General features: G+C 42.3%; 1 protein-coding gene across 2 annotated transcripts in view; it reads left to right on the forward strand.

Annotated features, from left to right (window-relative positions):
• The first annotated feature begins 9,564 nt into the window (after positions 1 to 9,564).
• Positions 9,565 to 17,515, forward strand: part of RBPMS2 (RNA binding protein, mRNA processing factor 2) — a 52,652-nt gene continuing 44,701 nt past the window's right edge. The window contains exon 1 of one of the 2 annotated variants that reach the window (XM_067471318.1): positions 9,565 to 9,797. In XM_067471318.1, coding sequence (XP_067327419.1) covers positions 9,741 to 9,797 — 57 coding nt within the window. In that variant the 5' untranslated portion in view covers positions 9,565 to 9,740. The remainder of the gene's footprint in view (positions 9,798 to 17,515) is intronic. The other variant, XM_060755593.2, reaches the window with a different exon arrangement.

Below are 17,515 nucleotides of genomic sequence, written 5' to 3' on the forward strand. Positions count from 1 at the left end.
TCATGTCTTATCATATGTATTTACTGTATTATTGTAAGTGTTTTATTTTAACTTTCTACGTGGAGTGTGATCAGGTCTTGTCAGGCCTTGTTGTTCTGTTTCTTATTGTGATATGGCCTAAGGGCTAATCAATAAAATTACGACTACTACTTCTTTTCCTAATAATAATAATAATAATAATAATAATAATAATTGCAAGGACACTGGCACAAGCCAGTAAAGGGGATCTCAGTGAAGGAGAGGCATGCACCTTCTCCTTTGTTATCTCCTCCTCTTATGCAAGGAACACAAAAATACCAATTTTGCCACCCAAAAAATGGAGGTGCGACTAATATGTGATGAAATCCTCCTTCTGAAGAGGAACCAAAGGAAAAGCTCCTTTGAACATCTACTCAGAAGTAGATCCTATTGAATCCCCACTTTACTACTTCTTTTCCTTGTAATAATGATGATGATGATAATAATAATAATAATAATTGCAAAGGCTCTGGCACAAGCCAGTAAAGGAGATCTCAGTGGAGGAGAGGCATGCGCCTTCTCCTTTGTCATCTCTTTGGCTGCTGGATCTACTCCACTGTATAATGCTGTTTGGAACTGTATTGTATGGTCGGTGCAGACCCATATGAGGCAGTTAAGTGAACTATAATATTGCAGAACCAATATTATAAGGCTCCATGCTTGTTTTCATTAGCACTGTTAGGAATTGTGGGAGTTGAAGTCCAAAACACCTGGAGGGCAAAAGTTTGATCGTGCTCTGCGACTCATATGCAAGGACCACAAAAATACCAATCTTGCCACCCAAAAAATGGAGGTGCAACTATTATGTGATGAAATCCTCCTTCTCCTCTTTTACTACTTATTTTCATAATAATAATAATAATAATAATAATAATAATGACATCAAAGCCAGAATTAAAAAGTCGACAACAGATCCGAAATGTAGACTCTGCAAGGAAGCAGATGAAACAATAGATCCCATCCTCAGCTGCTGCAAGAAGATTGCGCAAACAGACTACAAGCAGAGGCATAACACCGTTGCTCAGATGGTTCATGGGAACTTGTGCCACAAAGACCATCTGCCTGCAACAAAGAACTGGTGGGATCACAAGCTAGAAAAAGTTACAGAGAATGAACACGTCAAGCTACTCTGGGACTTCCAGATTCAGAAAGACAGAGTTTTGCAGAAAGACTCCTGCCCTCACTGCCATGTTAAAAAACAAAGTATGGCTTGTCAATGTTGCAATCCCAGGTAACAGCAGGATTGAGGAGAAGCAACTGGAAAAGCAGACATGATACAAGGATTTAAAGATCAAACTGCAAAGACTCTGGCATGAGCCAGTCAAGGTGGTCACAGTGGTGATCGGCACAGTGGGTGCAGTGCCTAAAGACCTTGGCCTGCACTTAATCACAATCGGCAATGACAAAATTACAATCTGGCAGCTACAAAGGCCACCTCACTGGGATCTGCACGCATTATTCGCCGATACATCACACAGTCCTAGACACTTGGGAAGTCTCCAACATGTGATTCAATACAACAGCAAGTAGAGTGTCTGCTGTGGACTCATCTTGTTGTGTTTCAAATAATAATAATAATAATAATAATAATAATAATAATAATATAGTCCTCATTACTTCCAAGCTATTGCTTCCTTATTCTTCCTTAGTGATCTTGTCTGCTGTGGACTCATCTTGTTGTTTACCTGGGAAAAGAGAAGGTAGAGAGGAAACATGAGAACCGTGTTTCAAGATTTCAAAGGGTATCTCATTGAGGAGGAGGAGGAGGAGGAGGAGGAGGAGGAGGAGGAGGAAAACTGACTTTCTTCTGCTCTAGAGACCAGGCCACAAGGGAGCGATGGGTTCAAATGGCAGGGAAAGGGATTTGCCTGAAAAGATTAGGAAGAACTTCCCGAAAGTAAGATCTGTTGGAGAGTGGCCTTGTCTGCCTGGGTGTGCGGTGGAGTCTCCTTCTCTGGAGAGTTTTCCACAGAGGCTGTCTATCGGGAGTGCTTTGATTGTGCCTTCTTGCATGGCAGGGGGTTTGACTGGATGGCCCTTGGGGGTCTCTTCCACATCTGGGATTCTATATCAGAAGTAGGCAATATGGGGTCAAATGGATACATTTTTTCCTCTCCCATCCACCATTTCACCGTGACCAAGGCCAACCCTTTTGGGGTCCAAGAATTTCCCCGTCTTTCCTTCACTTTCTGACTCTGAAAGAGAAGAGGAAGGGGAGGAAAGGGCAGGGAGGAAAGGGGACTTCGGGAGAACTTTCTCCCTCCCTCCCGGCCCAGCCACCCTGTGCCCCCCCCCCCCCAAGTTAAAAAATTTGCCAATGCCTGGTGTATATGCTTGTGCATTTGCCTGGTTTATGGATAGGATCATCAATTTCCTCACTCAATTGTCAATCAACCCACAACAAAAGGTGTTTTGGTTTCTGGCCATCCATTTCGGCCATGAAAAATAGTTATTATTAGGCATAATCTTGGCTCAGGCCATCAGTAGCTGATCCAGTTTGATTTAACTAGACCGACAGCTGCGGCTAGAACTGTGTCAAAGGTATTTGGGGATTTTTTTTGAAAGTCGTTTTTCTCCAAACTTAGGAAGTTCCTTAATGAGTAGAGAAGACGTGGATATATATTATTTCCCAATTACTCACTATGGGAGCACCTACACCAGGCCTGACCTCCCTCCAGGTTAGTGGTTCTCAACCTTCCTAATGCCGAGACCCCTTGATACAGTTGCTCATGTTGTGGTGACCCACAACCATAACATTATTTCATTGCTACTTCATAACTGTAATTTTGCTATTGTTATGAATCATCATGTAAATATTTGGTATGCAGGATGTATTTTCATTCACTGGATCAAATTTGGCACAAATACCCAATATGCCCAAATTTCAATACTAGTGGGGTTGGGGGGGGGGGTTGATTTTGTCATTTGGGAGCTGTAGTTGCTGGGATTTATAGTTCACCTACAATCAAAGAGCATTATGAACCCCACCAACGATGGAACTGAACCAAACTTAGCACACAAAACTCCCACGACGAACAGAAAATACTGGAAGGGTTTGGTGGGCATTGACCTTGAGTTTGGGAGTTGTAGTTCACCTACATTCAGAGAGCACCGTGGACACAAATCTGGGCCAAACTTGGCACAAATACTCAATATACCCAAATGTGAACACTGGTAGAGTTTGGGGAAAATAGACCTTGACATTTGGGAGTTGTAGTTGCTGGGATTTGTAGTTCACCTACAATCAAAGAGCATTCTGAACCCCACCAATGATTGAATTGGACCACAATCTATGCTGACGATTGTGCCATCACCGCTCAAGCAGGGAGCTTAAGCAGCTGATGGGGAAAAGGAAGGGGGCTGAGGCTGTTAGGAATTGTAGGAGTTGAAGTCTGAAACACCTGGAGAGAGGGCCCAAGTTTCTACACTGTAGAAATAAAGCAATTTCATACCACTGTCATGGGATCCTGGGATTTGTAGTTCCGTGAGGCACCAGCAGTCTTTGGCAGAGAAGACCTTCTAAAAGGAGAACTTTCCATAGTTTTATAGCACTGAGTCAGTTAAAGTGGTGTCAAACTGCATTAATTCCACAGTATAGATGCACCCAGTGTCACTTCTGGCTTTGCAAAGAGCACTTAAGGAGCCAGCTGGGGGAAATAACCCATTGAGAGGTGCTTTGGGGTTCCCTGCTGTGAAGGAAGCAAGCAAGCAAAAGGCTGCAAGTCTGTGCAGACAGAGAGGGCCAGGGAGGAGGAAGAGGCTCCTGGTCTGAGCTGAGTGGTGCTTCGGCCTTTTAAAAGGCGGGTGCCGTATTGACTGGCCTAGTTCTCAGAAAGGTGGTAGACCTGCATCAGGGTTGGACCACTTTCCCTGTGTTTCCCTGCGTCGAGGAGAAAGCTCTAAACCAAGCAGATGGGCATTAGCTGTTTGCCGTGGCATGGATAGGATTTGGTGCAGAGACAATATTCGATTTTCCTTTCTGAAGCTTGAAATATTTTTTTCTTAGGATACTGCTTTTCTCAGCATTGTGCCCTTCGTAGCTTTGGGTTATAATTCCCAGCCATTAGAATAATAGAATTTGAAGAGACTTCGTGGGCCATCCAGTCCAACCTTCTGCCAAGAAACAGGACAATAATAATAATAATAATAATAATAACAACAACAAATGTAACTCTGAAAAAGGAGACAAAGGAGGGCCTGATTCTGGCAGGCCAAGAACAAGCCATTCGAACCAAGGCCATCAAAGCCAGAATTGAAAAGTCAACAACAGATCCCAAATGTAGACCCTGTAAGGAAGCAGATGAAACAAGAGATCCCATCCTCAGCTGCTGCAAGAAGGTCGCGCAGACAGACTCCAAGCAGAGGCACAACACCGTGGCTCAGATGATGCATTGGAACTTGTGCCACGAACACCATCTGCCTGCGACAAAGAACTGATGGGATCACAAGCCGGAAAAAGTTACAAAGAATGAACACGCCAAACTCCTCTGGGGCTTCTGGATTCAGACAGACAGAGTTTTGGAGTACAATACTCCTGACCTCACAATTGTGTTAAAAAAATATAAGAGGATTTAAAGATCCAACTGCAAAGACTCTGGCACAAGCCAGTCAAGGTGGTCCCTGTGGTGATGGGCACACTGGGTGCAGTGCCTCAAGACCTTGGCCTGCACTTAAACACAATCGGCGCTGACAAAATTACCATCTGCTAGCTGCAGAAGGCCACCTTACTGGGATCTGCACGCATTATTCGCTGATACATCACACAGTCCTTGACACTTGGGAAGTGTCCGACGTGTGATCCAATACAACAGCCGGCAGAGTGACCTTGTTTGCTGTGGACTCATCTTGTTGGGTTTCTAATAATAATAATAATAATAATAATAATAATAATAATAATAATAATACATCACACAGTCCTAGACGCGTGGGAAGTGTTCGACTTGTTATTTTTTGACACAAAGTCCAGCATATAGATCTCGTTTGTTGTGACATATTGTGGTTTTGTGTCAGTAAAATAATAATAATAAACAAGAAAACATATTTATTTATTTCTGATTATCTATCTAATAGCTATTAAATATTAATATAGCTATCTATCTAATCATCTATTTATCTAATAATCTGTCCAATTGTCTATCATCCAACTTATCTATTTAATAGCCTATCTTTCTATCAGTCTATCTATCCCTTTATATCTATCTAGCTATCTGTCAGTCTATCTCTTTCTATCAATTTATCTCTTTATATCTGTCTGTCTGTCTATCTGTCTGTACCTCTTTATATCTATCTGTCTATCTATATCTATCTTTCTATCAGTCTATCTATCTATCTGTCTCTTTATATCTATCTATCTCTTTATATCTAGCTATATATCTATCTTTCAGTCTATCTCTCTGTCTATCTATTTTCTATCAGTCTATCTTTATATCTATCTCTTTATACCTAGCTATATATCTATCTTTCTATCTCTCTGTCAGTCTGTCTATCTATCTATCTATCTATCTATCTATCTATCTATCTATCTCTTTCTTTGTATCTATCTCTCTAGCTATCTATCAGTCTATCTCTTTCTATCTATTTATCTCTTTATATCTATCTATCTGTCTGTCTATCACTATATCTATCTATCTATTCTATCTTTCTTTCTTTGTATCTCCTGTCTGTCTGTCAGTCAGTCAATCTATCTATCTCTCTTTCTTTGTATCCATCTATCTGTCTGTCTATCTATCTCTTTATATCTATCTATCTATCTATCTCTATCTATCTCTTTATATCTATCTATCTGTCTATCTATCTATATCTATCTGTCTCTTTATATCTATCTATATCTATCTGTCTCTTTATATCTATCTAGATCTATCTATCTATCTATCTATCTATCTATCTATCTATCTTTCTATCAGTCTATCCATCTCTTTCTTTATATCTCTATCTATCTCTATCTCCCTGTCTGTCTCTATCTATCTATCTATCTATCTATCTCTTTCTTTATATCTATCTGTCTCTTTCTATCTATCTAGATCTTTCTATCTTTCTATCTATCTGTCTATCCATCTCTTTCTTTATATCTCTATCTTTCTATCTATCTATCAGTCTATCATCTTTCTTTCTTTCTAATAATCTATCTATCTTTCTGTCAGCCTATCTATCTCTTTCTTTATATCTATCTGTCTAATTATCTATCATGTTTCTTCCTTTTTTCCTTTCGAATAATCTATTCATGTATCTATCTATCTATCTATCTATCAGCCTATCTTTCTGTCTGTCTGTCTGTCTATCTATCTATCTATCTATCAGTCTGTATCTGTCTATCAGCCTATCTATCTATCTATCAGCCTATCTATCTATCTATCTATCGATCGATCGATCGATCGATCTATCTATCAATCAGCCTATCTTCCTATCAGTCTATCTAATCATCTAACTATCTATTAATCTTTCTTGCTTGCTATCAGTCTGTCTATCTATCTAACTATCTCACCCTCTATTTCTCTTTCTTTCTTTCTATCTATCAGTCTATGTACCTATCTAATCTTCTATGTATTGATCTCTCAGCTTAAGAGGCTGAGAGGGAAAAGGAAGGGGCCTGAGGCTGCTAGGAATGCTGGGAGTTGGGATCCCAAACAGCTGGAGGGCCCAAGTTGGCCCAAGCCTGCTCTAAATGGGAAGGAAGATGGAAAAGGAAGGGAAGGAGGGGAGGAAAACCCCAAAAGAGATGGAGGTCAAAGAGACGGCCATTGTCGCATTCCCTTCCTCAACGAAGGGGCTGGAAAGAGAGTTCCAAAAAGAGGCTCAGGATGCGGCCTTGGCCGCTCTCCCAGGAAGGAAACGGAATCCCCTTTCCTTCCAACGGATTGCAAGGGCGAGAGCGCTCCTGAGCATGTGCAGAGCGCCTTCCTCTCGGTGCTGGGATTGACCGCTACTCGTAACGAGAGGGGGTAGGGGTGGGGTGGGGTGGGAAATAACACGAACGGTGGTCTTAAAGGCGAAGGATGAAGAGAACCCCTCCACACTTCAATTTGGTTTCATCTACATGGCCGATTTAGCGTGGTTTTGATGTTTTGACACCGCTTTCACCTCCTAGCTCCATGCTGTGGGATCCTTTGTAATCTTGGGCAAAGAAGAAGGAGAAAGGCTTGGCCAAACTATAACATCACACACACACACACATATATATATACACACACACACATTCATACATACACAGGTACATATCATCACAGCACACATACACATGAGGTCCAAGTGTCTGGGATTCGTCTCTGAATATTGGGCTCTTCCCAAAAGCCTTATATTAGTAAATAATAATAATAATAATAGTAATAATAATAATAATAATAAAGTACATTATTATTAGTAGTGGTTGTATATATTGCTATATATTATTATTAGTATATAGTATATTATTATAATTATATAGTCTGTTATCATTAGTATTATATAGTAATTATAGTATAATTTGTTCTTGTTAGTATATAGTATATTAGTAGTAGTATTATATAGTCTATTATTCGTATTATATAGTATATTATTAGTAGTAGTAGTATATAGTCTATTATTGCTAGCATTATATAGCAATTATTATATATTATTATTATATAGTATGTTCTTATTAGTATATAGTAGTATTATATAGTCTGTTATTATTAGTATTATATAGTAATTATTATATAATATGTTCTTATTAGTATATAGTATATTATTAGTAGTATTATATAGTCTATTATTATATAGTATATAGTATAATATTATTAGTATTTTATAGTGTACTATTATTAGCATTATTCGTATTATAGTCTATTATTAGTAGTATTATATAGTATATTATTATTAATATTTATAGGATACTATTATTAGTATTATATAGTATATTATTAGTACTATTACTGGTATCATATAGTACATTATTATTAGCATTATTATTATTTTCTTGCAAATGGGGAACGAAAGGAAAATGAATCTTCAATGCAGATGAGTCTTTTTCCTCCTTTGCTCTTGCTGTGAAAGAAAGGAAGAAGGAAGAGGAAGGAAGGAAGGAGGAAAGGGAAAGGAAGTAGGAAAGCAGCAAGACAAGAGAGAAGGAAAGGAAAGGAGGAAGGAAAAACGAAAGTAGGAAGGAGGCAAGAAAAAGGAAGAAGGGAAAGAGGAAGGAAGGAAGGAGGAAAGCAGCAAAGAAAAGGAAGGAAACGAAAGGAAGGGAGAGAAAGGAAGAAAAAGAAGGCAGAAAAGAAGGAAGGGAAGGGAAGGAAGAAGGGGAAATAAAAGTAGGAAAGCAGCAAAGAAAGGGAAGGAAGGAAATGAAAGAAAGTGTGAGAAAGGAAGAAAAAGAAGGCAGGAAAGCTGGATAGATGGAGGGAACGAAGGGAAAGGAAGAAGGAAAACAATGTAGGAAAACGGCAAAGAAAGGGAAGGAAGGAAACGAAAGGAAGTGTGAGAAAGGAAGAAAAAGAAGACAGGAAAGAAGGATAGATAGAAGGAAGGAAAGGAAGGGGAAAACAAAGTAGGAGAGCAGCAAAGAAAAGGAAGGAAACGAAAGGAAGTATAGAAAATGAAGGAAAAGAAGACAGGAAAGATGGAAGGAAGGAAAGAAAGAAAGGGAAATAAATTAGGAAGGCAGGAAAGAAAGATGGATAGAAGGAGGGATGGAAGGAAAGGAAGAAGGGGAGAACAATGTAGAAAAGGAAGGAAGGAAACGAAAGGAAGTATAGAAAAAGAAGACCGGAAAGATGAAAGGAAAGAAAGAAAGGGAAATAAATTAGGAAGGCAGGAAAGAAAGATGGATAGAAGAAGGGAAGGAAGGAAGGAAAAGAAGAAGGGGAAACAATGTAGAATAGGAAGGAAGGAAACGAAAGGAAGTAAAGAAAAAGAAGACAGGAAAGATGAAAGGAAGGAAGGAAGGAAGGAAAGATAAATAAACTGGGAAAGCAGGAAAGAAACGAAAGGAAGTATAGAAAAAGAAGGAAAGAAGGAGGAAAACAAAAGCGTAGCAGTAAGGAAGAAGGGGGAAAAGAATTTGAGAAGGCAACAAGGAAGGAAAGAAGGAAGGAAGGAAGGAAGGAAGGAAGAGAGGAAGGAAGGAAGGAAGGAAGGAAGGAAGGAAGAGAGGAAGGAAGGAAGGAAGGAAGAGAGGGAGGGAGGGAGGGAGAGAGGAAGGGAGGAAGGGAGGAAGGAAGGAAGGAAGGAAGGAAGGAAGGAAGGAAGGAAGGAAGGAAAGGAAAGGAAAGGAAACGAGGGAGGAAAGAGAAAGGAAAGGAAGGAGTCGGGCGGCGAGCCCTTTAAGAGAGTCCGACCGGGCAAGTTCATGAAAGTTTCCAAAGTTTCCTGGGGGGAGGAGGGAGGGAGGGAGGGAGGGAGTGGGCGGGGATTGGCTGCGTCCGGGCGCGCGCCCCTCCCTCCTTGGCCCCGCCCCTTCTCTGCCCCTCCCGCCCTGATTGGCGTGGGGGGGGGCGGGCGGAGAGGGGGCACCTGGGCGCCTGCATCCCCGCAGCTGAGGCTCGTGGACCCTCTCGGGCCTGTGATTGGCTGGCGGTGCCTCCAGCTGGGGAGGGGAGGGGGGCAGAAGGAGGGAGGGAGTCAAAGCAGGCGCCCCCGCCCCACTCGGACCCACGCCTCACGCCTCACTCGGGAGGAAAGAAGGGAAAGAGAAGGAAGGACGGAAAGGAGGAGAAGAAGGAGAAGAAGGAGAAGGGGAGAGGCCCTCCGCACCCCCGACGCCCCCCACCATGAGCAACCTGCCCCCCAAGGAGAGCGAGCACAGCGGCGGCAGCAGCGAGGAGGAGGTAGGCAGGCAAGGCGGGGGGGGGGGGGCGCGGGTAAGGAGACCCGGTCCTTGGGGAGCCCCCCCCTCCTCCTCCTCACCCGCTTTCCGCCTGCAAAAAGGCGCTGAAAAGCCCATGGACGCCCCTTCCAGGAAAGGCTCTCCAGTCCTTTCCACACAGCTGGATACAACCCCACATTATGTATCTGCTTTGAACTGGGATATATGGCAGTGTGGACTCAAATAACCCAGTTTACCTTTTCGCCTTGGTTTTTTTAGCTCGTGTTCTATTTTGAAATGGCCATAGGACTGGTGAAATAAATAAATAAATATTATTATTATTACTGTGTGGAAGGGCCCTCTCTCAGCCCTCCCTTCTTCTCTACTTTGCCTTCCTTTCTCCCCTCCATTCTTCCTTCTTTTATCCATTCTGCCTTCTCTCCTCTTTTTCTTTCTACTTTCCTTTTTCTTTTCTCCCTTCCGTTCTGTCTTACTTCCAATTTTCCTTCTTTTCTATCCTTTCTCCCCTCCATTCTTCCTTCTTTCCAGCCCTTCTTCCTTCCTTCCTTCCTGTTTTCCTTCCTGTTTTCCCTTCTTCTTTTCTACCCTTTTCTCCCCTCCATTCTTCCTTCTTTCCATCCCTCCTTCCTTCCTCCCATCCTGATTTCCCTTCTTCTTTTCTACCCTTTTCTCCCCTCCATTCTTCCTTCTTTCCATCCCTTCTTTCTTCCTTCCTTCCTTCCTTCCTGTTTCCCCCTTCTTTTTTATCCTTTCTCCCATCTATTCTTTCTTCTTTCCATCCCTCCCTCCCTCCTTCCTTCCTTCCTTCCTTCCTTCCTGATTTTCCTTCTTCTTTTCTATCCTTTTCTCCCCTCCATTCTTCCTTCTTTCCATCCCTTCTTCCTTCCTTCCTTCCTCCCTGTTTTCCCTTCTTCTTTTCTATCCTTTCTCCCCTCTATTCTTCCTTCTTTCCAACCCTTCTTCCTTCCTTCCTGTTTCCCCCTTCTTTTTTATCCTTTCTCCCATCTATTCTTTCTTCTTTCCATCCCTCCTTCCTTCCTTCCTTCCTTCCTTCCTTCCTGATTTCCCTTCTTCTTTTCTATCCTTTTCTCCCCTCCATTCTTCCTTCTTTCCATCCCTTCTTCCTTCCTTCCTTCCTTCCTTCCTGTTTTCCTTCTTTTCTATCCTTTCCCCCTTCCATTCCCCCTTCTTTCCATCCATTCAGCCTTCCTTCCTTCTTACTTTTTTTCTTCTTTATCCTTTCACCCTTCCTATTTTCCTTCCTATTTTCCTTCCTATTTTTCTTTTCCCCCTCCATTCTCCCTTCTTTCCATCCATTCTTCCTTCCTTCCTATTTTCCATTCTTTTCTCCCCTCCGTTCTGCCTTCCTTCTTATTTTCCTTATTTTCTATTCTTTCTCCCCTCCATTCTGCCTTCTTTCCATCCATTCTGCCTGCCTTCCTTCTTATTTGCCTTTCTTCTTTATCCTTTCTCCCCTCCATTCTTCCTTCATTTCATCTCTTCTGCCTTCCTTCCTTTCTCCTCTCCATTCTTCCTTCTTTCCATCCCTTCTGCCTTCCTTCTTATTTCCCTTTCCTCTTTTCTATCCTTTCACCCCTCCATTCTTCTTCCGTCCTTCCTTCCTATTTTCCATCTTTTTTCCTTTCTTCTCTCCATTTTTCCTTCCTTTCATCTGTTCTGCCTTCCTTCCTATTTTCCCTTCCTTCTTTTCTATCCTCCCTCCCCTCCATTCATCTTTCTTTCTATTCATTTTGCCTTCTTTTATTTTGTCCTATTTTCCTTGCTTCTTTCCCTCCCTCCCTCCCCTCCATTCTTCCATCTTTCCATCCATTCCTTCTTTTTTCCTATCTCCTTTCCTTCCTTTTTTCTTTTCTACTTTTCCTTCCTTCTATCCACCCTTCCCTTTTCCCTTCCTTCCTATTTTCCTTTCTTTCCTCCATTCTTCCTTTTCCTTCCTTCCTATTTTCTTTTCTTCCATTCCTCCTTCTATCCATCAATTCTGTTTTCTTTCCTTCCTCCCTTCCGTTCTTTTTTCCCCCAACCTCCTCTCCTTGCTTTCTTCTCTTCTACTTTTCCATAATTTATCCCTTCAATTCTTCCTTCTTTCCATTCATTTCCCCCCAACTTTCCTTCCTTCCTATTCTCTTTTTCTTTCCCTCCTTCCTGTTTTTCCTTCTTTTCTCCCCTCCATTCTTCCTTATTTATTATTATATGGTTATGTTTATTACATTATACCTCACTTTTATTGCTGTATTGTAATATATCACACACACATATATAAAAATTTAAAATCTAGCCATTTTTCCATTTTTCTTCCTTTCTTTCCTCTTTCTCCTTTTCCTCCTTTCTCCCCTTCTTTCTTCCCATCCCTCCTTCCATTATTTCTTCATACCTTCTTTCCTTCCTTTTTCTCCTTTTCCTCCTTTCTCCCCTTCATTCTTTCCATCCCTCCTTCCATTATTTCTTCATACCTCCCTTCCCCTTTTCTCCTTTTCCTCCTTTCTCCTCTTCTTTCTTCCCATCCCTCCTTCCATTATTTCTTCATACCTTCTTTCCTTCCTTTTTCTCCTTTTCCTCTTTTCTCCCCTTCATTCTTTCCATCCCTCCTTCCATTATTTCTTCATACCTCCCTTCCCTTTTTCTCCTTTTCCTCCTTTCTCCTCTTCTTTCTTCCCATCCCTCCTTCCATTATTTCTTCATACCTTCTTTCCTTCCCTTTTCTCCTTTTCCTCCTTTCTCCCCTTCATTCTTTCCATCCCTCCTTCCATTATTTCTTCATACTTCCCTTCCCTTTTTCTCCTTTTCCTCCTTTCTCCTCTTCTTTCTTCCCATCCCTCCTTCCATTCATTCTTCATACCTCCCTCCCTTCCTTTATTCTCATTTTCCTTTCTCCCCTTCATTCTTCCCATCCCTCCTTCCATTCTTTCTTCATCCCTCCCTTCCTTTTTTCTCCTTTCTCCCCTTCATTCTTTCCATCCATCCTTCCATTCTTTATTTTTTTTAACCTTCTTTTCTTGCTATTTGTTATATCTGTTCTGAGATAGGCCACAAAATTTATTATTATTATTATTATTATTATTATTATTATTATTATTATTATTTCTACATTCCTACCTATTTTCCTCCCCTACCATTTGTTTTTCCTATTCTTCCTTTCCTTCTCCTTTCCTCTATCCCTTCTTCCGGTCTCCCTTTCTTTCCTTTCTCTGCCCAAAAATACCTGCGGATTGGCGCTTTCTTAATGGCATGGACAACGGTTTGGCTGGCGTCGTGGTGACCTCTTCCAGGGACAACATGACCTTTTCTCAATGTGTCTCTGCCTTGGGGTGGTCAACAATAGGGGGGGGGTAGCAGGCTATGAATTCCTTGACCTTTCCCATTTGGCTCATGTTGGCCACTGTTGTGCTTTCCCACACATGGGTAAACTTGGGCCTTCCAGGTGTTTTGGACTTCAACTCCCACAATTCCTGGCCTGAGGCCCTTTCTTTTTCCCCTTCAGCCGCTTAAGCGGCTGAAGGGGAAAAAGAAGGGTCCTCAGGCCAGGAATTGTGGGAGTTGAAGTCCAAAACACCTGGAAGGCCCAAGTTGATCCATTTCTTCCTTAGGGAGAATTTCATCTATGCTGATGATTGTGCCATCACCACTCAAGCAGGGCGCTTAAGCGGCTGAGGGGGGAAAAGGAAGGAACCTGAGGCTGTTAGGAATTGTCGAGCTTCACCGACTTTGCCTCTTGCCTTAGATCTGACCTTATTTGGATGACTTAAGAGTGACATTTCCCACTCCTTGTTCTTCTTGAGACTCAGATGTTGCTTGGTTCCACTTTGTATCAAACTGAAATCAAGATGCGGTTGCAAATATACGAGAACGTAGGCCCTGGGATTGAATCACGACTCAATCCCGTGCAAGAAAGCGAAGGATCAGATTTGCTGATTCCTCTTACGGCTTCTGGAATTGACTGGCGACAGAGAGTGTGCCATTGTGTTGTCGAAGGCTTTCATGGCCGGAATCACTGGGTGGTTGTGAGTTTTCTGAGCTGTCTGGCCATGCTCTATGGCAGGCATCCTCAGAGGTTGGGAGGTTTGTTGGAAGCTAAGCAAGTGAGATTTATATATCTGTGGAATGGTGTCCAGGGTGGGAGAAAGAACTCTTGTCTGTTTGATGCAATTGTGGATATGTATTATTATTATTATTATTATTAACACATCAGTCCACATTAGTCCACAGCACTCTGCTGGTTGTTGTATTGGGTCACATGTCGGACACTTCCCAAGTGTATATTGTTATTATTGTTATTGTTATTATTATTATTACTATTATTGTTATTATTATTATTATTATTATTATTATTATTATTATTAGAAACACATCAATATTAGTCCACAGCAAACAAGGTCACTGCTGGCTGTTGTATTGGATCACACGTCGGACACTTCCCAAGTGTATATTGTTGTTATTATTATTAGTAATACATCAATATTAGTCCACAGCAAACAAGGTCATCCTGCTGACTGTTGTGTTGGATCACACGTCGGACACCTCCCAAGTGTATATTATTATTATTATTATTATTATTATTATTATTATTATTATTACATCAAGATGAGTCCACAGCAAACAAGATCACTCTGCTGGCTGATGTATTGGATCACACGTCGGATCCTTCCCAAGTGTCTAGGACTGTGTGATGTATTGGCAAATGATGCGTGCAGATCCCAGTAAAAGGCCGTGTAGCCTTTTACAGCTGGCAGATGGTAATTTTGTCAGCGCCAATTGTGTTTAAGTGCAGGCCAAGGTCTTTAGGCACTGTACCCAGTGTGCCGATCACTACTGGGACCACCTTGATTGGTTTGTGCCAGAGTCTTTGCAGTTCGATCTTTAAATCCTATTATTATTATTATCACAACAAGATTAGTACACAGCAAACAGGGTCACTATGTCTGGAATCACTGGGTTGCTGTGAGTTCTCCAGGCTGTATGGCCATGTTCCAGAAGCATTCTCTCCTAACATTTTGCCCACATCTATGGCAGGCATCCTCAGAGGTTGAGATATCTGTTGGAAACTAGGCAAGTGAGTTTTATATATATGTGGAGTGTCCAGGGTGGGAGAAAGGTTTTCATGGCCGGAATCCCTGGGTTGCTGTGAGTTTTTCCGGGCTGTATGGCCATGTTCCAGAAGCATTCTCTCCTAACATTTTGCCCACATCTATGGTAGGCATCATCAGAGATTGTGGGGTCTGTTGGAAACTAGGTGAGGTTTATATATCTGAATGGGAAAAAGGCTTTCACGGCCGGAATCCCTGGGTTGCTTTGAGTTTTCCAGGTTGTATGGCCATGTTGCAGAAGCATTCTCTCCTAACATTTCACACACATCTATCCTCAGAGGTTGTGAGGTCTGTTGGAAACTAGGCAAGTGAGGTTTATCTATCTGGGTGGGACAAAGCCTTTCATGGTTAGAATCACTGGGATGCTGTGAGTTTTCCGGGCTGTATGGCTATGTTCCAGGAGAAAAGGCTTCTGGAACATGGCCATACAGCCCAGAAAACTCACAGCAACCCATTGTGCCATGCGCTTGTCTTCCCAATTGGAATTTCATGGATTTCTTCCCTTTCTTATCTCCTTTTGGAAACTGCTACATGGCCAAGCGTAGACTCTGCATGCAGTGTTACCAAATCCAGTGTTTATTTCTTGCGGAAACTCCCCATCTGTAATGTGTCCAAGTTGTAATTTATGATCCTCTGTATCTGTATCATGCGAACGGAGCAACGAGCGAGGGAGAGCCGAATGGACGGCCTTCCTGGGGCAGAGTGACCTCCATGTTGTGTTTGCAGCTCTTGAGACAGAAAGGAGCCTCAATTCCCTCTGGGTTGCAGTCGGATTCTGGTCCCCTCCCATCTCGCCGGGAAAGAGCCGTGTAGCTTCCTTGGCGCAGAATGGCGGCCGCCCGGCTCCATGTTCCTTCCCAACGAAATGGGGATTTTTCAATGCAGCTCATTTAAACCTCCCACTACCTAAAAATAATGGTTTACCCCCCAAAATTTCTCAATCAACATCTTCTATGGTGTTCTCCTCTGTCCTGGTGATCTCTTGCAAATGCTTTCTTAGGTGGACCAAGGTTCATATCAGAATATTGTACATTGTATCTTGATTTTTGAATGGAAAAAACTGGTTAATTCAGCATTTCTCAACCTGAGGGTTGGAACATTTGTGGGGGGTCATGAAGAGGTGTCAAAGGGGTCACCAAAGGCCATCAGAAGACACAATATTTTCTGTTGTTCATGGGGGTTCGGTGTGTCAAGTTTGGTTCAATTTCATTGTTGGTGGGGTTCAGAATGCTCTTTGATTGTAGGTGAACTATAAATCCCAGCAACTACAACTCCCAAATGTCAAGGTCTATTTTCCCCAGCCTCCACTAGTGTTCACATTTGGGCATATTGAGTATTCGTGCCAAGTTTGGTTCAGGTCCATCATTGTTTGAGCCCACATTGCTTTCTGAATGTAGGTGAACTACAACTCCCAAACACAAGGTCAGTGCCTACCAAACCCTTCCAGTATTTTCGGTTGCACGTGGGAGCTCTGTGTGCCAAGTTTGGTTCAATTCCACCATTGGTGGAGTTCAGAATGCTCTTTGATTGTAGGTGAGCTATAAATCCCAGCAACTAATACTCCCAAATGTCAAGGTCTATTTCCCCCAACCTCCACCAGTGTTCACATTTGGGCATATTGAGTATCTGTGCCAAGTTTGTTCCAGGTCCATTATTCTTTCACAGTACTCTCTGGATGGAGGTGAACTACAACTCCAAAACCCAAGGTCAGTGCCCACCAAACCCTTCCAGTATGTTCTCTTGGCCATGGGAGTTTTGTGTGCCAAGTTTGGTTCAATTCCATCGTTGGTGGAGTTCAGAATGTTCTTTGATTGCAGGTGAACTATAAATCCCACTATCAACTCCCACCATTCCTAACAGCCTTAGGCCCCTTCCTTTCCCCCCTTAGTTGCTTAAGCTGAATGCTGGGCCCATAACCAATGTTGTGGTCTGTTGCCAGTGCAGAATGCAAGGAAGCTTTCTCTACAGAAAGCTTGGGCAAACTTCAGCTCTCCAGGTGTTTTGGACTACAACTCCCACCATTCCTAAGAGCCTCAGGCCCATTCCTTTTCCCCCTCAGCTGCTTAAGCAGCTGAGAGGGAAAAGGAATGGGCCTAAAGCTGTTAGGAATGGTGGGAGTTGTAGTTCAAAACACCTGGAGGGCCCAAGTTGGCCTATGCCTGGTCTATATTATAAGCAAATACTCTGTAAACATCCAATTAAGCCAGTATTTTCCAACCTTCGTAATGCTGCGACTCCTTAATACAGTCCTCATATTGTGGTGGCCCCCAACCATAACATTATTTTCATTGCTACTTCATAACTGTAATGTTGGCACTGTTATGAATTGTAATGTAAATATCTGATATGCAGGATGTATTTTCATTCACTGGGCACAAACACCCAATACGTCCAAATTTGAACGTGGGGTTGGGGGGGATTGGTTTTGTCATTTGGGAGTTGTAGTTGCTGGGATTTATAGTTCACTTACAATCGAAGAGCATTCTGAACCCCACCAACGATCGAATTGAACCGAACTTGGTACACAGGACTCCCATGACCAATAAAAAATACTGGAAGGATGTGGTGGGCATTGATCTTGAGTTTTGGAGTTGTAGTTCATCCACATCCAGACAGC

Source organism: Anolis sagrei, chromosome 9 (assembly GCF_037176765.1).
Source record: "Anolis sagrei isolate rAnoSag1 chromosome 9, rAnoSag1.mat, whole genome shotgun sequence".
In the NCBI taxonomy this organism is placed as follows: Eukaryota; Metazoa; Chordata; class Lepidosauria; order Squamata; family Dactyloidae; genus Anolis; species Anolis sagrei.